Source organism: Colobus angolensis, unplaced genomic scaffold, assembly GCF_000951035.1.
Source record: "Colobus angolensis palliatus isolate OR3802 unplaced genomic scaffold, Cang.pa_1.0 Scaffold18, whole genome shotgun sequence".
In the NCBI taxonomy this organism is placed as follows: domain Eukaryota; kingdom Metazoa; phylum Chordata; class Mammalia; order Primates; family Cercopithecidae; genus Colobus; species Colobus angolensis.
In genome coordinates this window covers 6,840,470-6,864,977 of record NW_012114932.1, presented here as the reverse complement: position 1 = coordinate 6,864,977, position 24,508 = coordinate 6,840,470, and the positions used below count along the sequence as shown (strand labels likewise).

The 24,508-nt window shown below is 44.4% G+C and overlaps 1 protein-coding gene across 1 annotated transcript in view; it reads left to right on the top strand.

Moving 5' to 3' along the window:
* Positions 1 to 24,508, top strand: part of TMEM241 (transmembrane protein 241) — a 171,125-nt gene that overhangs the window by 138,120 nt on the left and 8,497 nt on the right. Inside the window, exon 12 of the mRNA XM_011939326.1 lies at positions 19,296 to 19,360. Coding sequence (XP_011794716.1) covers positions 19,296 to 19,360 — 65 coding nt within the window. The remainder of the gene's footprint in view (positions 1 to 19,295; positions 19,361 to 24,508) is intronic.

Genomic DNA, 24,508 nt, shown 5'->3' with positions numbered 1-24,508 from the left:
AAGAATGTATATTCTGTTGGAGTGGAAAGTTCTGTAGATGTCTATTAGGTCTGCTTGTTGCAGAGCTGAGTTCAAGTCCTGGATATCCTTGTTAACCTTCTGTCTCATTGATCTGTCTAATATTGACAGTGGGGTGTTAAAGTCTCCCATTATTATTGTCTGGGAGTCTAAGTCTCTTTGTAGGTCTCTAAGGACTTGCTGTATGAATCTGGGTGCTCCTGTATTGGGTGCATATATATTTAGGGTAGACAGCTCTTCTTGTCGAATTGATCCGTTTACCATTATGTAATGGCCTTCTTTGTCTCTTTCGAATTTTGTTGGTTTAAAGTCTGTTTTATCAGAGACTAGGATCACAACCCTTGCTTTTTTTTGGTTTCCATTTGCTTGGTAGATCCTCCTCCATCCCTTTATCTTGAGCCTGTGTGCGTCTTTGCACGTGAGATGGACCTCCTGAATACAGCACACTGATGGATCTTGACTCTTTATCCAATTTGCCAGTCTGTGTCTTTTAATTGGCCCATTTACTTTTAAGGTTAATATTGTTATGTGTGAATTTGATCCTGCTATCACACAGAGCAGGGACTAGATGCTTTGTCCTGAGCACATGCTCAGTCAGTGACCATTGGAAACATGGCAGGGCCACCAGGCATATTGCTGGTCCCCCAACATTTTGGAGATGGCCACACAATCAGCAAATCACATTTTGCTGTAGAGATGAATAAACCAAGTTACTAAGGGGTGCTGCAAGGGGATTCTGAAATGCATACTCCTTGCCTTCAGAAAATGTGCATGTGCCTTGTCCACAGGCTTTAAGAGATCTTTATGAAAAGTAGCCACTGATGGGCATTGTTTTCTTCTTGATAGAGAAGGACACTTGATGGGCTCCTGGCTGTACCCAGACTGGGTGGTGGGACCCATGCCAGCAGCCGATGTTTCTTTTGTGGGACCAGGGAAAGGCCACAATTCAGATTTCTTTATATTTAGCTTTCATGAAGAGGGGTACTTTATACATTGGAGGGGACAAGATAACACATTTCTTTACTCTGGGTCTTTACATTGGGCCTTGATGTGGCAGCTGACAGATTTATTAAGTTAAAGGCTCTCTGCTTTCTTTGGAACATATGCTTGAATGTCTATAACAACATTCTCATTTTAAACTTAGAAGATAGATTGACATTGAATGGCTTCTCCCAAGCATTGGTTTGCCAGAATCTCAGGGACACTCAGTGTGCGACTGATCACGCACCTTCTTCGCTTTGGCTGCCAGGAATCATGCGGCCGCACTCTGAGCCCCTCCCGTGCGCAGCGGCCACCCTGGTGTGGATTTTGTCCTGGCCTCCCTCTGCCTTCCTCTCCTTGGTTTCCCCTTTCCTTCATGTTTCTTCCCTACTTCTGATTGATATTTTGTGTCTGAATTGATCTATCTTTTTAAGCTTATTGAAAATTCTCAGTGGAACAAGTTAGGAAATGAATAAAATCCCCTACCCTTTCAAAAAAAGATAATAAGGGAAAGAACAAAATTCAGTCCCTGATAAATACTTTCTAGATGATTCCTTTATTTTAGAGAGGAGCCTGAAATCCAGAGAGGGGGATGGGTCTGCCTGAGGTTATTCAGCGAGTTTGTGACCCAGCCAGGGAGCACCCAGGACTCTCCCTGCTGGCTTGCTGCTCTCTCAGCCACACAGACAGGGCTGGGAGGGGCTCTCTTGTCATCCATACAGACGACTGCCCCGGTCTGCTGATGAAACTGCATGCTTAATCTTCCTGGGACCAGCTGCGCCTCTTCTTTAAATGAATAGGATTCTCCATAGGACTTTTAAGATACGTTGCTAGAAAAAAGGGGTTTTAAACTATTGATTTTTTTTACTCTCTTCAGTTTTCCTTTGGCTTTAGCAGTGGCCTTTAACCTACCACACACTTGGCATTCCAGTTCACACTCAGTGGCGTAGAGTGTGCTGGGCTCGTTCATGCTGTTCCCCTTTCTTAGAGTGCCCTTCCCACTCTTCCCTCCCTGGTAATTCCTGAATACCCTTCAGGCTTAGCACAGGACTCAGCCCTAAGTGGGGTTTGTTCCCATAACATTCAGAGTCTGCCCATGTCTTAGCACTTACCCTATGATAACATTGACATTCTTTGCTTTAGCTAACCCAGCATGGGGTGTTGCGAGGGCAGATCTCGCCTTTCATGTCGCTTCTCTAGTGTCCTGTGTGGTGCTCAGTGAACGTAATTTTGCCTCAACTTCATCCCAGCAAAAGCCCAAAGCCCTTTTCCTTTTTCACTTCTAATTCAATGAAAGCATCTTCTGAAACATTCAGCCTTTTTAAACAAACTTTCACTTTTTAAACTCTCCAAAAGAGCAAGGGAAGGTATCTTAGCTCGATTGCCATGACAAAATATCACAGACTGGGTGGCTTACACAGTAGAAATTTACCTTCTCACAGTTCTGGAGGCTGTGATGTCCAAGAGTAAGCCAGGAGCAAGATGCCAGCAGGGTGGGTGTCATGCGAGAGCTCCCTCCGGGGGTTTCAGATGGCTGCCTTCTCCCTGTGCACTCACGTGAACTCTTCTGTGTGCACCTGCGGGAGCTGGGAGGACAGCAAGCTCTGGTCTCTTTTTATTTATTTTTTTTCTGGTTTCTTCTTTTTTTTTTTTTGAGACACAGTCTCACTCCCTCGCCCAGGCTGGAGTGCTGTGGCGCGATCTCGGCTCACTGTAACCTCCGCCTCCTGGGTTCAAGTGATTCTCCTGCCCTCAGCCTCCTGAGTAGCTGGGACTACAACGACAGGCTGCACAACCATGCCTGGCTAATTTTTGTAGTTTAATAAAGACAGTGATTGACCATGTTGACCAGGCTGGTCTCGAACTCCTGACCTCACCCACTTTGGCCTCCCAGAGTACTGGGATTACAGTCGTGAGCCACCACGCCTGGCCTCTGGTCTCTTTTAATAAGGGCATGCATCTCATGGTGGGGCTCTACATTCATGACCTCATCTAAACTAAATCATCTCCCAAAGGCACCATCTCCAAATACTATCACATTGGGGGTTGGACTTCAACATATGAATTATGGACAATTCAGTCCATGGCAAGTAGGTTGTGTGGCAAGAGCTGGAAGGTTTTCATGGTTTGTGTAAACGTATTGTGCAAGTTTTATATGTTCCTAATAAGTTCTCACTCTCTGGTCTTGTAAAACTGAGTGTGACGAGACCTGGAGCCAGGGTCCAGTCTTTGATGTCACGTAGAGGGCTCACTTCTTCCAGCCAATGCTCTTCAGGAAGTGTTGGGCTCAATAAAGGAAGGAGGCAGGTGAAAAGCAGGCACAGGGTTTGACCTAATGGGCACCACATCTCCTACCTTTGAATGTTGCAAGGAAGTTTTGGGGACTGGGGTCTGGATATTTCTCTTTTGGCAGACCTATTCTTTCACCTCCATTATTGCTAAACATAACAGTAGTGTGAATTGAAGTTATTGTTATACCAAAAGGAGATGAACAAATCCTCACAGCCTTGGAGCAAGCATAATTATGGTGCTTTTATTGAATGCTCCTTTGAGCTTAAATTCATGTAATATCTAAAAATAGTCTGCAGAGATTAGATCTGTGCTTTGAGTAAATCAAAACAACTTAGAAAATAAAAACATCTTACCCACATGCCCTTCCTTTCCACAAGCACAGAGTTCTGCTTAACTTGGTAAACTAATAGAACTTTCTAGCTAGCATGACAAAAGTTTAAAAAATAGCTGGCACAAATCCATCATTCTAAAAGTATGTCTGACAGTAGAAGAGTACATTTACTAAGTTAAATGAAACCAAGAAGTGAAAAGTACTAGAATGGGAAATTAAGAGACTCCATACCAGGTTGTCACTGATTTGAGTTTGAAGGAAAATTAGGGAAGTCTCAAATTCTCCATTTGTCTTCGACAATTGGGTGTTCCAAGTATGTTGACATTACTTTGCCTTTTATTACTACTTGGAAAAGAAGAAATACTTGGCAAATTTATAGCCCATCTATTTAAAGAAAATTATAATAGCAAATAAAGAAACAACACAATCAAGTATTTTAGGACAAGCTGAAGTGGAATGCCCAAAGAGAAAGATAGAGGAAGAAGTCCTCCAAAGGTTCTGTGAAACACCACTTCAGCAGACATGCTATGAATATGGCCTTCTGAGAAATGTAAGCACCAGAGAAAAGTCGGACATCCAACCCAGGCAAGAGATAGCACCTTTAGCATAACTGTGCCAGGAAGATTGCAAGTCCAGAAGGCCCACATGTTTCTGAAGTTATGCCTTTGTTAAAGAGTTCAGAGTTTTGGTACTTGAATTCTACTACCCACTCCACCTCCCTTCTCAGGATAAAAACCAAGAGAACATATGGACAAGGAATAGTAAGTGGGAAAAACGTTGAGTTAAACCAAAAACACTCAAACCTGGCTGGGAAGCAGAGACTTTCTGCATCCCATGCAAGGCATGGCTTCCTTTCCATCCTCCTCCCTGAACCACAACACATGGAGATGGAGAGTCAACAGAATGTTATTGCATGGATTCAAGAGAAGAGACTATGTGGAGTCTGGGTTCCTGCCTTTAAAGCATTAGAGTCTCACTGACTAGTGTAAAATGTACAATCAGATAAACAATTATTCCCCTTAGAATGAACTTGGAAGATAATGAAATGATACAAGTGAAGGCAGAAGAGTTCCTTCCTCCGTGGGCAGAGAAGGAATCGTGAGGAGAGGGAGCTGACTATTCCTCTCGCCTCCAGCCTGCCATAGTCACTACCATCAATTACACTTTATCTGAAACCCTGTATCCAAAGGGAAAAAGACTGTGCCCTTGATAAAGTTCTGTTGCCCCAGGCTAGGGTATACAAAAACCTAGACTGTGATTTTTTTTTAAGCTAATTAAAATTGTCATGTTAATAAAATTGTAGCCAATGGGAAGTTGTTCAGGACAAACGAAAAGGCCATCCAGGTGTGGTGGCTCACACCTATAATCCCAGCACTTTGGGAGGCCATGGCGGATGGATTGTTTGAGCCCAGGAGTTCGAGGCCAGCCTGGCCAACATGGTGAAACCCCATCTCTACAAAATATACAAAATTTATCCGGGTGTGGTGGTGCATGCCAGTAGTCCCAGCTACTCAGGAGGCTGAGGTGGAGAATCAGTTGAACCTGGGAGGCTGAGGCTGCAGTGAGCCATGATTGCACCACTGTACTCCAGCCTGGGTGACAGAGCAAGACCCTGTCTCAAAAAAAAAAAAAAAAAAAAAGACCTCCCACTTTGTGTCATGGTGGTATCCAGTGGCTCTCGGGAAATAGTGGTTGGCTGAGCCTGGTTTGAAATCCAGTAGCTTAGTCCATCTCTCTGGGTCTCTTTTTGCAAATATATAAAAAAGGGAAACCTGCTTTAGAGTAGACTGTTGTACCTTGTGACAGGCTAGTATCTCAACCAAAACAACTAGGGAAAAATAAATAAATCGCAAAAATCATGTTTTTACGAAAACTGGAGAGCTGTTAAGCAAATTTCCAGAGGGAAGAACCCTTGCTAGGTATACTGAGTAGCCAAGCTGATTTCCTCATGGTAAGGGCAGGGAAGGAGGAGGATAGTTGTTGATTCTGGGTGTGGGCTAAGGATCTGGCTTGGTCAAAAAGAGGAAATATTAGGGAAAGAGAAACTAGCAGAGTTAAGGCAGTCATACTGAACTGGTTTGATGGACTGGAAACTAGAATAGCCCCAAAGGAAGTCTAGTTTTTCCCATGAGGCATTTGCTGAGTTCTGGGTGGTGCAGGAGGCTGCAGGTGTGAAAACTCTTATAGCCTAGGGGTATTTAGGAGACAAAGTCCTGCTAGAAGAAGGAGACTGCAGCAAGAGCACAAGTCTTCCCCTAAAGACAGTTGCCATGTGTTGAACCTGCATGGATGAGAGGCTAAAAAGCTAAGGTAAAAACCTCCGAAAGGCAGATCTTTATGGATGAGGAGACAGAGATCCACCAAGCTCTTAAACACAAGTGTGGGCGGGCTTACAACTCAGGGACTAGATAAAATGGAGGTGGACTAAGTTACTAGAGCTACAGCCTATTCCTGAGTCACTAAATCCCTGGTTGGATTGACCTCATCACCCTATTAGAGGGAAAGGGAAATGCTTCCTGGTAGAAGCTATCCTCTGGAGCTCCTGCAGTTCTTTTATACACAGTGTCCAGCTTGTAATCAAAGACACAGGCATGTAAATAGGCAGGAAGGCATAACTGATAACCAAGTGGGGAAAAATGATAGGAACAGAACTACAGATGATGTTAGCAATAACTTAAAAATGACTGGATAATATGTTAAAGAAAATAGAGGAAAAGATGGATAAAATAATGAGACAATTCCGTGCAAGATTAGAATCTTTTTTTTTTTTAAATCAGATAGTTATTATAGAACTGAAAGATACATCTGAAATTAATAATTTATCTGATGGGTCTAAGAGCCCACTGATCACAATGTAGCAAGATTGGTGAATTCAGGGTCAGTAGAAAATACTCAAAGTGAAACACAAAGAGGACAAAAGGATGGAAAGAGCAGAACAGAGCATAACAGACATGAGGGAAATGTTCATAAGATCTAATATATGTAGAATTGTAGTTCTAGGAGAACAGGAGAGAGAGATTGGGCAGAAGCAATATTTGAAGAGATGCTGGCTGAGAATTTTCCAAATCTGTTGACTGCCATCAACCCATGGATTCAAGAAGCTCACCAAACCCCACATATAAATACAAAAAAAAAAAAAAAATACTTCAGTGTATCCTACTCAAACTATCAAATTTTTCTTTGAAAATCAACAATAAATTTAAAAATCCTAAAATCAACTAGAGAAAAAGGACATTACCTTAAATAGAAGAAGCAACCACAAAGCCAATGGCTGACTTTTTACCTGAAGCAGTGAGTGCTCATAGACAATGAAATGATGTCTTTATTTTATTTTATGCATCTGGTTCTTGGCTGCAGAAATGACATCTTTACAGTGCTGAAGTAGATCGGGTGTGGTGGCTCGTGCCGGTAATCCCAGCACTTTGGGAGGCTGAGGCAGGCAGATTGCCTGAGGTCAGGAGTTTGAGACCAGCCTGGGCAACATGGTGAAACCCCGTCTCTACAGAAAATACAAAAAATTAGCTGGGCGTGGTGGTGCACGCCTGTAATCCCAGCTACTCAGGAGGCTGAGGCAGGAGAATTGCTTGAACCCAGGAGGCAGAGGTTGCAGTGAGCCAAGATCGCACCATGGCACACCAGCCTGGGCAACAAGAGTGAAAACTCCATCTCAAAAAAAAAAAAAATTAGTTTGGTGTGATGGCAGGCACCTGTAATCCTAGCTACTCAGGAGGCTGACGCAGGAGAATCGCTTGAACCCAGGAGGCAGAGCTTGCAGTGAGCCAAAATCGCACAATTGCACTCCAGCATGGGCAACAGAGAGAGACTCCATCTCGAAAGAAAGAAAGAGAAAGAGAAAGAGGGAAGGAAGGAAGGAAGAAAGGAAGGAAGGCAGGAAGGAAGGAAGGAAATAAAGTAAAGGGAGCGATTAGGTCGTCTCAACACTGCATTCCCTTCTGACTCTAAATAACTGGTCACCAACCTCTTCAAAATTACTATGAAGGCTAGGTGCAGTGCCTCACACCTGTAATCCCAGCACTTTGGGAGGCCAAGGTGGGTGGATCACTTGAGGTCAGGAGTTCGAGACCAGCCTGGCCAACATGATGAAACCCTGTCTCTACTAAAAATACAAAAATTAGCCAGACATGGTGGCATGCACTTGTGATCCCAGCTACTTGGGAGGCTAAGGCAGGAGAATTACTTGAACCTGGGAGGCGGAGGTTGCAGTGAGCCAAGATCGTGCTACAGTACTCCAGCCTGGGTGACAGAGCAAGACTCTGTCTCAAAAAAAAAAATTACTATGAAGAATTTGAAGAATTACTACATAAAGTTTCTAGACTCCTTTGTTAAATGTATAAATACATGCTTATTGGATCTGATCCTCACATTTTTACTGAATCACATATCGTATCACATAGATGGGTTTATATCACATAGCATGATATTGACTTTTGCCTAACATCACATTGGAAGCTCATTATACATCAAGGGCAGTAGTACATAATTTGGATAGATCATGTTGTAAAGTAAAATATAGGTGTTTGAAGATAGAATAAATGAATGGCTCTATGAAAAGGAAACTGTGATATACCTATATGATACATGTAGAGTGTTAATTAAGATGTCAGGTGAAATAGTGACTTGCTACATAAAATATGACCATGGCACATACCAAAAGTACAAACAACAAAAGAAAAAATAGAGAAAGTAGACTTCATCAAAATTAAGAACTGTTGAGCTGCAAAGGACACCACCAAGAAAGTGAAAAGAGAGCCCACAAACAAATCATATATTTGATATGGGACTCATATCTACAACATATAAAGAACTCTTATACCTCAATCATTTTTAGAACCCCCAATTTTTAAAGTGGGCAAGGGATCTAGACAGTTCTCCAAAGAAGAATGAACAACTGGCCAATAAGCCCATGAAAAAGATGCTCAGTGTCATTAGTCATCAGAGAAATACAAACCAAAACCGCAGTGAGGTATCCCTTCACACCCGCTGGGATGGCTAGAATTAAAGAAAAATGTGAAGAAATTGGAACCTTCTTTGTACACATTTAAAATTTTCTATAATGAAACACATACCGTCAGGTGTGGTGGCTCACACCTGTAATCCCAGCACTTTGAGAGGCCAAGGAAGGTGGATCACTTGAGGTCAGGAGCTCGAGACCAGCCTGGCCAACATGGTGAAACCCAGTCTCTACTAAAAATACAAAAATAACCTGGGTGTGGAGGTGCATGCCTGTAATCCCAGCTACTCAGGAGGCTGAGGCACGAGAATCGCTTGAAACCTGGAGGCGGAGGTTGCAGTGAGCAGACATCAGCCACTGCACTCCAGCCTGGGCGACAGAGCAAGACTCTGTCTGAAAAAAAAAAAAGAAAAAGAAACATATAAACAGACAAAGTATATCTAATCTACAATGGCAGATCTTCAGATCTTTGGAGGGGAGGGAGAAAAATAGTAGTTGTATGGGGACACAAGTGACACTGATGCTGTTCCTTGGTTACATACATGTATTCACTCTGTAATCATTTATTAAGGTTTACGTGAGTGCTTTTTGCATGTATTTCTGTATGCATGGTATATATCAATAACAGCTTAAATATTCCATATTTGCACAAAAAAATTGGAATCCTCACACACTGCTGGTGAGAATGTAAAATGGTGCAGCAAATGATACCTGCAGTGATGATGGGATGAGCGGGATAGTGATGATGATGCCTTGTTTCACAGGGTCTGACCTATTTCATTGATGCTATGAAGTGGTTCTGTGATGTTTGGCAATTTTGTGGGTACTTTTACTCAAACTAGTAACATAGCAATAATCAGGGATTCAATCCTATCTTCCTATGAGAATTACAAGGGAGTCTTTTTTAAAAATGCTAAATCCTGGGCTTCAGTTCAATAGATTTTTATTTGGTTGACATGGAACAGGATATTAGTGGTGTATGTGTGTGTGTGTGTGTGTGTGTGTGTAACTTCTCACAGGATTTTAAATGTGCCATCAGTGCTGAGAGACTGAGAACTACTGAGCCAGGATTAAGCAAAGCCACTCTTGAGGGTTAGCTTGGAGTTAGAAAGGAGATTGCCACAGGACTCAGGAGACCTGGGTTTTGGTCCCAACTCTTCCTTTGTTTAAACTGTATGCTTTGAACAAGGTATTTATCCTCTGTGAGCTTCAGTTTCTTCATCCGTAAAAATGGGGCCAAGCAGCCTCCTGTGCAGGGATATTGTGAGGATCACGTGAGATTTTCTCTGTGATACAGCAGAGCCTGGTGTCTGGGACATTTTATGCCCTCATCACATTTTGCTGACTTTCTTCCCCTGTCTTCCATGAACGATATAAGTCATGTTACAGTTTTCTAGTTTCATTCTTTTGTGGATGCTTCTATAAGGTAGGAGTTTGTTAAAAGTCGCCTAAGATTTCTCTAGGTTTAAAATTTATTCTTCCTTCACATGAACCTAATCTCTTTTTGTTCCTCATCTATGTTCTCGATCCCATTGTGCTTATAATAAATGTTGGTCTGATGTCTGGCAACATTAATGGTTCATATATTTTGATGAGGCAATATTAAATACTGTTAATAGCCATGCCTGGAGTTTAGCACGAGTTGTCCCTTGTTAATAATTACAGTGAGTGTGGTAATAAATCATAAGATGGGTAATAAGGGTTAATTGAAAATTTTTTAATGCCAAATAGAGTTATGAGTATAGGCTGTGATTTCTATCTAGTGGACTTGGAATAGTTCTGTGGGTTCTAGGAGAAAAAGAGTCTACTCTCAGATGATAAATTTTATATTAGATTTTTACTCTTTAACCTGGAAGGAAGACCAGGTGGGTAACATCCATATGTGAGTCTGCAACACAGACAGACTCCAAGACTGTCTGAAATATGCCTCCAACTCGGTGGCCTGTGGGAGAACTGGAGTCCGCCCATCCCTGGAGAGGTAGCAGTGCAGCGTGTTTGCACACCAGCTGGAGAAAGTCATTCTGGAGCCTCATGGCTGGAGTTGAAGGGTATAGAACAGAACTCTCACATTTTAATGTGTATGCATATCACCTGGGCATTGGTGCCAGTGCAGATGCTGGTTAGTAGGTCAGGGGTGGAACCTGAGATTCTGCATTTCGTGCAGGCTCCCAGGTGTTGCTGATGCTGCTTGTCTGTGACCACATTTTTGCATGGCAGGTAGAAGAAAGCTACCTGTTGTTCTGCCTGCCAGCACTTCCCTTACCTTTCTCCAATAAAATGTTCCTTCCTTCTTCCAGCCATGAAGTTCCTGAGTGAGCTTCCTATTCTTATATGACTCTGCCTCCCAGGCCACAGTCAATTGGTCTAGAAGCCAATTAGAATCTTCCCTGGCATTTTAGGACTAGAATCCAGAGAGATACAGTCTTAGATCCTCTCTGTGAAGCTCTTTCTAACTCTGTGGAGAAAACTGGTGAAGGATAAGGGGTAGAGAGAATGTTCCAGTGGTTCTCAAGTCCTTGGTTCCAGTTTTCCCAAATATATGAAAAAGGATTAAACAACCAAACAAAACAGTACTGTGACCTTAAAGGTTATATTAGCAGCTCTGATTATCTGGTGCAGAAACTGTTATCAGGCCCTTATCACATGCAAGTCTCTATTGCTAGCCCCTGAACGTTCAAAGCTGAATAGCACATGCCCTGATTGGGAGAAGATCACATACTGAAATAGGGTTTGGCATGTGCAATGGCAAGGGATTGTGGGAGCCTTGAGAGGAAGTGCTCGATCCAGTTAGGTGTGTGGATGGGGGCCAGGTTCAGTAAAACTTTTCTCAAGATGGATTTTTGAACGGTGAGTCGGAATTATGTCAGGGGACCTATGAAATGTTTCCAGGCAGAGAGAACTTGTAGGAAACTGAAAAATTGCAACCCCTTTAAAAGGGAGGTACATGGCTGCAGCTGGGCTGAAGAAGCAGGCAAGGGAGAGCCTTGTATGCATCACTTTTTTCTTAAGAGTCATATGCATTTAAAAACCAATAAAACAATAAACCTAAATCTCTGATTGTCTCCCAAATACCTGATTATCTGGCAGGTTCCTACTTACAGCACCCCCACCACCACCACCACCACCATTTTTCCCTTAAATGGAAAATTTCTCTTAGGATTGAAATGAATGTTTGAAAAACAAACCTGATCTGCTTTAAATACCAAAATCTGTTTAAATAACACAGAGGTTGTGACAGCCGTTGACAAAGCCAGGAAGTTCAAAGCCCTGCGGCTGACACATCGTATTGAGTTCTGCTGTTGTTGGCACCCCTCTGCCTGTGGCAGGTCCTGGTGTTTGTTATTCAGGTCTGCGTGTGAGAAGGAGACATTCCTCAGACGACAAGACTCTTTCTTCTTTGGGAAAAATCTGTCTTTTAAAATGCTTTTTAGGGGAGGGATTGCATTGGGAGTTATACCTGATATAAATGATGAATTGATGGGTGCTGACGAGTTGATGGGTGCAGCACACCAACATGGCACAAGCATACATATGTAACAAACCTGCACGTTATGCACATGTACCCTAGAACTTAAAGTATAATAAAAAATAAAAGATAAAAAAATTTTAAAAAATGCTTTTTATAAGCGAGTACAGCAATTGATAGTGCAGGTGATGACTATTTCTTAGGTCTTCTTGAATGGCTAGTTCAAGAGTAACTTGAAAGGTTTTTCATGGGCAGATTTTAGTCATTTCAAGAGGGCTTTTCAAACATTTTTATGCTTTTACTAACATTTTTGGAGGACAAAATGTAATGTGTGAGAAAGACTCTTGTGCTTTGGGGAATATTATCGCATTGAAGGTGATGTCAGAGCATTTAGTAGCCCCCCAGGGTAAGCACACTGCAGTAAGGCTTGTTAACATCTGGGACCTGACTCTCAGCCCTGGAATACTGGGAGCTTGGTTTTATCCCATGACCACACAATGAGATGCACTGGGATCGATTTCTGTTACTCAGAGGAAAGGATTGCTTGATGCAACAGGAGACCAATCCACTGATTAACTGTGGATCAAGTGAAATGACACCGAAAGCCTTGGAGCATGAGGTCTTTTGCATGCATCTCTGAAGAGGAAGGCAAGGATGGCTAGAATTTGGGAGACTCTCACTCCGAGGTGTGTCCAAGCCTAAGAAGCTATTCATGTGGAGGCTGGCTCTGGAGCGCTGGAGGTGCAGCTGGTGGGGGCTGTGTGTAGTGTCCGCTGGGGCTTAACAGTTAAGCTCTAAACCTGGCAGGTTGGACACAGGGTTGGAAATCCAGGCGACGGTCAGTACTGAGTGGAGAGTCCTTCTGAATTATTAGTCCTAGTTCTCTGGGACATCAATCAAGGTTCTAGTCATAAGGCCAAGGTCCGGACAGAGCCAGGCAGCCTAGAAAGCTCCCTTCCCTGGGTTGGAAATCAGAGTCAAGTGTGGAACATGAAGAGGGAACCTGGTATGGCTTGAGAGTCAGGACCAAAGCAAGGTCCCACTCAGTGGACTATGTGGCCTTGGGTGGTTGGGGTGCAGTGAGAGAGGAGGGGAAGGAAGAGGCTGCTTCAGTGGCTCCATCTTCAGTGCTAATACCTGGGGGCACTGTGCCCTAAGTCCCAGCACCAGGGGGATCACTCAGGAAGCCCCTGGTACAAATGGGAAAAGCAATGCATTCCCACAATTAGTGCTTAGCAAACGATGGGGGAGGTGGCAATGCTGCTCTTCCAGGACTAGGCAGGAAGTGAAGGCTGGATAGATTTCACACCTGTGTGTTCTTGGTAGAATTACTGATCATCCTGGGTGACCTTGTCACCCAGGAGCTGGAAGTCAGGAATTAAAGTTATGCTTCTCATCACACTCTCATACCAGTGCATTCCTTTGTAAGCCTCCAAGTGCTCCAGAGTCACAGGGGGCTCCTTTTTTTTTTTTTCTTTTCCCTATTTTACCCCTTTGCTTTTAAATGCTTATTTGGGGCTTAATGATAAAAGATTTTGTTTCTGTGCTGAAACTGCATGTTCCTACATGTGTCTCAGAGCAAATTTTGAGCTTTCAAGCACATGAGGAGCCTCTTCCTCAGAGCTGACTTTCCAAGTGAGCAAAAAGGAAGCCAGTACTAAGCCTGTTGCATGTTCATGTGCCCTCCAGAGAGGATCAGAGGCTCAGGTTCTTTCCAGCCTTTATCGAGCGTGACTGAGCCAGGCTCTGCGGCACTGAGCTTGGTCCTGTGATGGCTTCCAAGTCTTTGACCTGAAGAGTTCACAGTGCAGAGAGGGGAGATAGGCTTGTAAAGAGATCACTGATGAACAGGACAGTAGTGGGGGCATCAAGCAGGTAGAAACCAAGTGCTGGGGAAAGAACACATCATCCTTTTGGAGGACTCTTGCCTGAGGCCTAGGGGCTTTAGGCAGGCAAAGTAGGAGGAAGATATCAGGTGTCATGGTGCCTGTGGTCCCAGCTACTCAGGAGGCTGAGGTATGAGGATCATTTGAGCTGGAATTCAAGACTACAGCCTTGATCTCACCTGTGAATAGCTACTGCACTCTAACCTGGGCAACATAGCAAGGCACCAACTCTTAAAAATATTTTGTTTAAAAAAAAAACAAAACAAAGTTGGGAAAGGGGTAAGAATTAAGAATTTAAGGCCAGGCGTGATGGCTCATGCCTGTAATCCCAGCACTTTGGGAGGCCGAATCATGAGGTCAGGAGATCGAGGCCATCCTGGCTAACACGGTGAAACCCTGTCTCTACTAAAAATACAAAAAAAATTAGCTGGGTGTGGTGGCGGGCGCCTGTACTCCCAGCTACTCGGGAGGCTGAGGCAGGAGAATGGCGTGAGCTTTAGGAGGCAGAGCTTGCAGTGAGCTGAGATGTCGCCGCTGCACTCCAGCCTGGGGGACAGAGTGAGACTCCATCTCAAAAAAAAGAATTTAAGCAGAGAAAAAGAAATGGATTTTGTGTGTATGCTAAAATAAACATAAGATTTACCATTTTGTAACTGGACATTTACCATTTATAACTGGACAGTTCACTGGCATTGATTAAATTCATACCGTTGTACAACCATCACCACCATCCATTTCCACAAATTTTTCTTCCTAAGCTGCAACTCTGTACCCATTAAACACTAATCCCGATTCCTTGCTCCTCCTAGGCCCTGACAACCATCATTCTACTTTCTGTCTCTATGAGTTTGACAATTCCAAGTAACTCATATAAGTGAAATGATACCGTATTTGTCCTTCTGTGTCTGGTGTATTTCACTTAGCATAATGTCTTCCATAGCGTAGAATTAATCAGAGTTTCCTTCCTCATTAAGACTGAATAATATTCCATCATAGGTATGCCCCACATTTTGCTTCTCTGTCTATCCCTCCATGGACAACTGGTTTGCCTCCAGCTTTGGCTGTTGTGAGTGGTGCTGCTATGAATGTGGGTGTGCAGGTATCTGCTAGAGGCCCTGCTTTCACTGGGTTCTTCTTTTTAAAAGCTGTATAGAGCTTGAGTGGGCCCTTGAGTTTTTGACTGTTGGAGAAAATTGATCTAGGAGTCAAGGCCTTGGTTCTGTTCCTCACTGCCACGAACTCCCTGGGTCCCTGGAGCAGTCACACACCATCTCTTTGTCACTGTCTCCCCACGGGAGTTAAGGGAGTCCCTTCTCCCCTTGGGCTGTGCCCTGGGTGACTACACGTGGGACATCCTGTACCCAGTCTTGGCACACTGCGCCTCTCCTGGCTTCTGTTTCGTCGTCAATGCAGTTATGAATGGAGTGGACTCTGGGCACGAGCAGATTTAACAGTCTCTCTTTTGAGTGTTCTTGAGTAGCTCCACAGGCTCCTGATGTACAGAAATCTGTCCCTCTGCTGAGACGTGCATTTGAACCGTACCCACAGTGAGGGCAGTGCATGGGGGCAAGTCCTCCACTGGGGAGTCAGGCCGCCAGTGCCTAGTGTCCACCTCTCTGAGCAGAGTTGTTGGCTGCTCCTTGCCCTTTCTTTTTTTTTGAGACAAAGTCTCGCTCTGTTGCCCAGGCTGGAGTATGGTGGTGCGATCTCGGCTCACTGCAAGCTCCTCCTCCCAGGTTCAAGCGATTCTCGTGCCTTGGACTCCCAAGTGGCTGGGATTACAGGTATCCGCCACCAAACCCGACTAGTTTTTTGTATTTTTTTAGTAGAGATGGGGTTTTACCATGATGGCCAGGCTGGTCTCAAACTCCTGACCTCAGATGATCCACCCATCTTGGCCTCCCAAAGTGCTGGGATTACAGGCATGAGCCACTTTGCCCAGCTGTCCTTTCTTATGAACTGACTTTTATGAAATAGTAGAACTTTGGTGATCATTCATGTGTGTGTGTGTGTGTGTGTGTGTACACGTGTGTATGTGTGTGTATGGGAGAGAGAGAGTGTGTATGTGTATAAGAGAGAGAGAGGGCAGAGAGAATGAGAGAGAGAGAGAATGCCTCCAAAAAGAGAGCTGACCATTGGGCTTGTGATGGAAGTAAAAGAAAGCAAGAAGTTTGTACCAAATAGATTAAAAATGGGCCCGTCTGACCCCACAGTTGTCCCACGGTGCAAACAACTTCAGTCTACATTCTCTACAGAAATAAGATAAAGGGTCTCAGGCAGCAGCACACTTGCTCCTTGAGTGACAAAACTTGAGAATTTTGAAAAGGTGGCTCAGGAGAAGGCAGGAGACTATACAAACATTTCCAGGAAGCGGCAGATGGTGAAGGCACCGGCGTGGCTGCTAAACCAACCTTCTTTTCAAGTAAGGGCTGCTTTAAAATGTTTAAGATGTGTTTTTTTTGGCAAAAGGTGCAGTTCAGAGGAATGAGCAGAACAGCTGTCCATCTCACAGCAGACAGGATTCCTCCTAAGCTCAAGAGGCTCACAGAGGAGCAGAGGCACAAAGCCCAGGCTGTGGGTGTGTTGGGCCACAGGGCAGTTGTCATTTTTTACCAGCTGGACTGAAAGTCATCTGAGACAGGCAATCAGAGAACAAGGAGAGAAGAAGCCAATCGAAGAAGGCCTTGAACAGCTGGTAAAAACAGGCAAGGACGATAAAGACAATGGTGAGGACATAGAAAAGACAAGTTGGGTCCCAACTTGTAAATCAAGCGAAGTATTCCATTATGCTGAGCTGCCAGCACAGCCAACATCCACCAGTGGGACGGAGCCTTTCTCAGCAAGTCCAAGAAATACATCTCCATTGGCACCATCCCAGGCCGTGTCTAAGAAGTTGCAAAAGGAAAGAATGACTAACAACATAGTTAACTTTAGTCAAGACTAATGAAGGGGGTGGCGGGAATGAAGAGAAACATAACAAGAACAACAAAAAAGAATAAAAAGGAAGGTAATCAAACAGGCACAAACAATGTAAAATATTTCTCCAAACAGCTAAATGTTAATGAATCGGGAGACCTGGATGAAATGCATTTTTGGGAAAAGTGAAAATGGAAAATATGCAACAACGAGAAAGAGAAGACTTGATTAGGTTAATAGCCGTTAAAGATCACCCTAGCTAGGAGATCTTAGTCCAGGGGCCTTCAAGTCAGGGCTAACTTTCAGAGTCAAGATCATCTATAACTGTTGCAGGATAAGCAGAGAAGCTGATGAACTCACTTATGTAGTTAGTACAACATTGTTTCCAAGACCAGACAATTGCATTGAGAGGTAATAACATTTTAGCCCACTTCATTTATGACCATAGATGCAGAAGTCCTAAATTAAATGTTAAAAAAAAAAAAAAAAGGGCCAGGCGCGGTGGCTCATGCCTATAATTCCAGCACTTTGGGAGGCCAAGGCAGGTGGGATTGCTTGAGCCCAGGAGTTCAAGACCAGCCTGGGCAACAAAGTGAGACGTCTCTACAAAAAAAATATTAAAAATTAGCTGGGTGTGGCAGTGTATGCCTGTAGTCCCAGCTACTCGGGAGGCTGTGCTGGGAGGAGTGCTTGAGTCCTGAGAGGTCGAGGCTACAGTGAGCTGAGATCGCGCCACTGCACTCCAGTCTGAAAAAAAAAAGAAACGGAAAAGAAAAGAGGGACATTCATCCATTCATCATGCACATCAACTCAAAAGTTGTCATTCAATATGATCTTTAAGAAAAAGCCACCATTAGTCTCCACTTAGAGAAATCTCTTTCCCTATCGTTTGTATTCTTGGAATTGTCTCTCTGGCTGGACTTCTACTTCTTTATTGCCCCTCAAGACAATACCCAGGTCTTTTTTTATAGTCAAGGTTTTTGCTACAAATCAGTAAAGCAAGGCAGAAAGTGATACCAAATGACTTAACTACAAAAAGTTCTGGCCGGGCACGGTGGCTCACGCCTGTAATCCCAGCACTTTGGGAGGCCGAGACGGGCGGATCACAAGGTCAGGAGATCGAGACTATCCTGGCTAACACGGTGAAACCCCGTCTCTACTAAAAAATACAAAAAACTAGCCGGGCGAGGTGGTGGGTGCCTGTAGTCCCAGCTACTCGGGCGGCTGAGGCAGGAGAATGGCGTAAACCCGGGAGGCAGAGCTTGCAGTGAGCTGAGATCTGGCCACTGCACTCCAGCCTGGGCGACAGAGCGAGACTCCATCTCAAAAAGAAAATAAAAGTTCCAAAATCTCACCACGTTTATATCCTATATGAGGGTTCTGGATTTGTAGTTCCAGACTTCTTTCTGAGATGGTAAACAAGTGACCATGAGGTTCATCTGCTGCCTTGCTCCCAGCTTGGAAACCCAAAGAGGCCTCCAAGACAGCACGTGAAATCCCCCTGAGGGAGATGGTAGCTGACGTTTCTGAGGACCTGCAGCTCAACTGAACCTCTCCCAGCGAGGCCTGCATCCCACCTCTCACTGCAAGAAAGCAGATTCTTAAGCTTACCTTCCCCATGGAAGCTGTTTTGACCTGCAGGATGCAGAAGACTGGAAGCCAGAAACATCCTTCCTTAAGTAGACATTCCAAGTGTGGACAGAGCTGGGCCACTGGTTCACACACACTCTTGGTACTGAGGGGTTCGAGGTACTTCTGAAGTCTGAGTCCTGTGGCTGCCATTCCTGAGACACTTTTCTGGAATTTCCAGCCTTGAGAGATGTGGAGGTAACCTCTTCCCTCTCCTCTGGCTTCTAGATATTTGCAAATAATTAATTAATGATTTAATCACTCCTTTCCCCAGGATGCACCTGGTTTCTTAGAATGTGTGTCATGGATCAGAAAGATGGGAGCATTAGGAGAGGACAGAGAGATGGTGCATTGGACAAAGGCTGGGTGACAGATAAGTTTTTATCTGGAGGATCTGAGAACAGGTTAATGAGCACATCTGACCTTGGAGATGATTTCTGCTTTGCTGAGACAAAATGGAAATGAGTTTTCCTAATATACCCCTTCCCTGGAGAGAGATGAGGGCGGCCTTGGCTGTGCGCCTCCCTTTTGAAGAATTTGGAAGTTAAATGCTTCTTTGAACATTCTCACCTCCAAAACAGACTAAGACCTAGCCTTTTCTACACCAAATGCTTGGCTCAGAGGCGCCGCTAAGCACAGGGGGCTGACTAGGAAGCCTGTAGGGGAAGAGGACATGCGAAGTGGAAAGAAGTACCTGATGGCAGGAATCTGAACTCAAATGAACTAAGCTTGTGAAAAAAATGACATTGGAGTTTCCCAGAGCCCTGCTGGTGTAATGACCTTTTGTTGAAATTATTTCTACAGATAATCACAGCTGGCTTATCAATATTGCTGTTCGAGGCGATCCTGACCAGTGCAACCACGGGGTGGTAAGTCTTTTGCATAGAGAGATAAAGTGCCAATTAGTCACTGAGTTTCATCAGGATACTAAATTTTGCTCTCAAATGTTGCCAAAAGGGAGTGTGCGTTGGCTGTTTATCTCCATCCAAATGTAAATCTCATATTAGTGAAGCTTTATTTAAAAAAAAAACCAAACTTTTATTAACCTATAAATGCAAATTCAGAAGAGTGCATATATCATAAATATGCTACCTGATGGGTTTGTACAAACCAACCATTCTGTATACCATAACCAGCACCTAGAACAAGAAACAGAACATCGCCCTCACTCATCACCCCAGAACAGCCGCTGCTGGTCAACCACTATGTGTGTGTATATGTGTGTATATGCATAATATGTATAATATAATATGTATAACAATATGTAATGTTTACTAAACCAGTCTACACACACACACACACACACACACACACACACACAGTCAGCCCTTTGCATGAACAGGTTCCAGATCCTCAGATTCAACCAACTGCGGGTCAACAATGTAGCTTAGGACAGCAGTGGTTGCATCTGTACTGAACATGTACAGACTTTTTTTCTTGTCATTATTTCCTAAACAGTACAGTATAACAACTATTTACATAGCATTTACATTGTATTAGGTATTACAAGTAATCTAGAGATGATTTAAAGTATACAGGAGGATGTCCATGGGTTGTAGGCAAACACAACACCATTTTATATAAGAGACTTGAAAATCCATGGAAGTCCTGGAACAGATCCCCTGTGGGTACTGAGGGGCAACTGTATACACACACACACACACACACACACACACACGCAGAGAGAGAGAGAGAGAGAGAGAGAACATGTGCTGTGTCTTTCTATTTCTTTGATTTTTCCATTAACTTTCTCTCAGACAAGCTCCAAATGATCCTGTTTAGAATGCAGTACTCATTTGCATAAAGACAGCACGCCTTACTAAGATATCTGAGCAGAGACCAGAAGAAAGTGAGGGAGTGAGCCATGGGGATGTTGGGGGACAGCAGTGCCAAGGGGTGGGGAGGAAGCAAGAAGACCAGGGGCTCTGGCCATGATCTAGGTGCAAGATGGTGATGGCTGAGAACTGGCTGATAGCAGTGGAGGTGGGGAGACGTGGTAGGATACCTGAGGCACTAGGATTTGAGAGAGAGGAGTCTAGGATGACTTCTAGGTTTGGGGTCCGAGCAATTGAAAGAATGAGGTTGCCTTTCACTGAGATCGAGAATGTTGTGTGAAGAGCAAGGTTTGGCAAGGTGGTGGTGGAGGTGTATCGGGCATTGGTTTGAATGTATGAAGGCTGAGGTGCCTGTTGGACCACAGAGTGGAGATACAGGAATAGGTCGTTTGCCAAATCAGCCTGGAGGTCCGGGGAGAAGAGAGCCTTTCTGTGCCTTGGCCACGGCAGGCATGTGTCTCCTCAGGGCTTCTGGGCTGTCACTTCGTCCCGGATACCTTCCTCCCTGCTTTCAGTTGGCCACTACTGCTTATCCCCCAGGTCTTCAAATCGAGGTGACTTCGGAGAGGCTTCCCTGACCACACCCTGTGCAAGCCCTGCTGGCTTTTTCCTGTCGCCTTGCTAATTTCCTCCCTGACAGTTCTGACTGTTGTGACCAGATTCATTCCTTTCTGCCCATTAGGGTCTGCCTCCCTCCCAGAAGCAGTGCGCAGGACCCTGGGGGTATGCAGGAGACAGCTGGGTGTGGGGTGGTGGTCAGCAGGGCAGACCAGGACAGGCAGGCTCTTCAGAAGGATGACTGAGGCAGGTGCATGGCCGTGGGGAGACACAGCGGGGACTCAGAATCCCAGGAGGTAGGTGTGGCCGTTGTGATGGTAGCTTCAGGACACACCTCCTGGAAAAGGCCACACTGCCCTGCCCCATAGCCCTCAGAGCCCGTGACTCACAAGGGAGGTTTGGGCCATGAGTAACACAGGGATGCACAGAGAAAGTACTACTGTCGGAGAGGACCCAGCTGTGACCAGTGCCCCGGGCTCGCCCTCTACTCAGGCCTCGGAGCTCTCCATCTGAGACAGGAAACAGGCCTCCTGAACTTATTAGGACCATGCGCCTCTCATTCAAGGGCCAGTTGGTTATGACCACGTGAGGATAAGAATGAGGTGATCAGGTGGGTTTCACCCCCGAACTTCCTGCACAAGACCTGCCCATTGGGGAGTTAAGAATGCTACCTATTCTGATTACTAATATTCAAACCAGTAGGTGATTGTTACCAAGGGTTTGGGTTGTGGTCTGCAGGGAAGGTGAAGGTGAGGGAGGAGGTAATGGAGAGTTTAAACGGTTAAAACAGCTCACTGCTGATGAAGAGACATGCTTTAATTTGGGGAATATATATGTATGCATTTTTAAGCAATAGAGTAATGCATGCTATTTATAAGACATTTAAAACAATACAGAAATATGTCAAGTAAAACACGAGAGTCGCTCATCCTTCACTCCCTCAAACTCCTCTTGCCAGACATCACCACGGTTTGGCTGAAGGGTGAGAACAGTGCTACATTTGGCCATGGATGTGTAACCCAACGGAGGTGGACTCTGTTCACTGTAGGAAGTGTTAGATCTGGGGGCCCAGCCACAACAGTGTTTCTGAAATGAAACCACACCGAGCAGCCCTCACACACGTCACACATAAATAGTCTATTCCTTGGGCTGGTGACAACGTTTTGTTTCCTTCCCTGTGACCAGGGATAGCCTGGCCTCAATCCTGGATGCTGCACATTATGTAGAGAAATTCACATTTGTTGTTGCTGCTCACTGGTCTTCTGTCCTTTGTTTTAAAAAGGAAAACAAGCCTAGGACCACTTTAAGATCATGCTTATTTCCATTCTAGTTCCTATATATTACTTGGCAGATCTTTTCCCCCATGGACTAGCACTATAAAGTTGAAGTGCAGGCAAATTTTGGAATAGGTTTTTACATTTCTTTACCAGTATTATCAGGAAAGAAAAAGCATAGTATTGCTTAGCTTTGCTCAAATAAAGCCTGACTCTAGAAAATAAGTCTTTTGGCTGGGCGTGGTGGTTCACGCCTGTAATCCCAGCATTTTGGGAGGCCGAGGCGGGCAGATCACCTGAGGTCAGAAGTTCGAGACCAGCCTGACCAACATGGAGAAACCCTGTCTCTACTAAAAATACAAAATTAGGCAGGTGTGGTGGCGCATGCCTGTAATCCCAGCTACTTGGGAGGCTGAGGCAGGAGAATCGCTTGAACCCGGGAGACGGAGGTTGCAGTGAGCCGAGATTGTGCCATTGCACTCCAGCCTGGACAGCAAGAACGAAATTCCATCTCAAAAAAAAAAATAAGAAGAAAGTAAGTATTTTTCCCGTGCCTGCAATCAGAGTAGTCCTAATAGCTAATCTTTCCCCTTCCTTCTTCTTTTTTTTTTTTTTTTGCATTTGTTTGCACATTGGACCTGCTGAGTTGTCACTTGCTTAACTCAAGGACCACCATGCTGCCTGATGGGGGTCAGCACTGGTACCCGGGTGTGCCCAGGACAGCCTCCCATCTCCCAGGATTCTTCTGTGGATAAAACGGCCTTGAATGCTGACATAGCCACAGAAACAAGTGTTATTTGTGAACATCAGCAGGAGATTCATATGGGATAAATGTGAGGGGCAGGACCAGTGGCCCTGTGGAATACCATGATGGGGAGTCTAAGAGGTGAACTTGCATCTTGTGTGGCCTTGGGCTGGAAGGGGTTCCTTCAACAAACAGACATTTATCAAGTGCCTCATATGTGCCAGGAACCATTCTTGGATAAAAGTCAAAAATCGCTGCCTCTGCAGTGTCTGTAGATGCTCATTGCCCTGCCTGAGGGCAGGTCCATATCTAAATCATCCTAGATGGACAGAAATGAATGGTTTTGCTCACTGCACTCAGAAAATGCAATTTCTAACCTTTCTCAGGAGTGCCAGTGGGGGCATTTCCTGCCCCAGGAAGACAAATGGAAGGAAAAGAAAAATTAGAAAATGTTCCTACACCTTCCTCTTCCTCCTCCTGCTGTGTCTTCCTCTTCTTTTTAATAATAATAACTAACCATTTATTGGGCAACTGCTGTGCCTCAGACATTTGTTACATTAATATTATCTCATTTACTTTTACGACAATCTTCCAAGTTATCCCTATTTTAAAGATGAAGAAGCTGAGGTCCAGAGATACTTATTTTCCCAAGATTTTATAGCTACTAGGCAGTTGGACCAGATTTCAAACCCAAGTCTCTGTGTGTACAATGCCCCGTAACCTGCTAGAACTGAGTTAGAAAACACCAAGGATTTACAGCAGTGCAGATAATGTACAGGCGGAAGCTCAGGAGGGAGCTGTAAGGGAACTGGCTTACATGTTCCTCGTCCCACCACTGTGATCCTCCATAAAAAGTATGTAGATGATTTGACAGCAGAGGAAACAGTGTCACCCAGCACAAGACAGTCCTGATTCCTGTTCAGGGACTGACCTGCAAGCTGACAATGTCCAGTGGACATTTTTAGGGAGGAAAATCTCATTGTCATAGGTTTCTTATACCATAGCTGTAACTCCATAATGTCAATCAGTTAAACATTTTTATTGAGTGATTGCTGTATGCAAAGTATGTGGAAACCATAAGAAATATAAGATATCCAACACTTAAGGGGTCATCAAGGGAAGGGCGAATCAGAAAACTAATTCATGGGATGGATCAGAGAGTAACTGTGTTAATGCCTAGTGAATAAGAAGACTGAAGGAGGGAGAGAGGCCAGGAGTATTTGCAAGGGTGGCCCTGGAGCTGGCGTGAACTGGGTCTTATGCAGAGGAAGAGGCTTAGCTGGGCTGAGAGTTGGGGGATGGAAGAGTTCTGGGCCCCTCTCACCTGGGAAGACAGGGTAGCCAGTGGAGACTCAGTGATTTGTAACCAGAACTGGGGCTCTGAAGCAGGGAGCTAATCTGTCTTCCCACTCTTCCTCTGCACCTGTCCTTCTGGGGAGGGGTGACACAAATGGTAGGCAGGTTGACATCCCAAAATCCAGCTGCCCAGAGAAGAAACCCCTGAGATACGTATATGCATACATGCGTCTCTCTCTCTCCGTCTTTCTATAAAGAGAATATATGTATTTTTGTATATTATATATAATTGAATTATATATACAAATT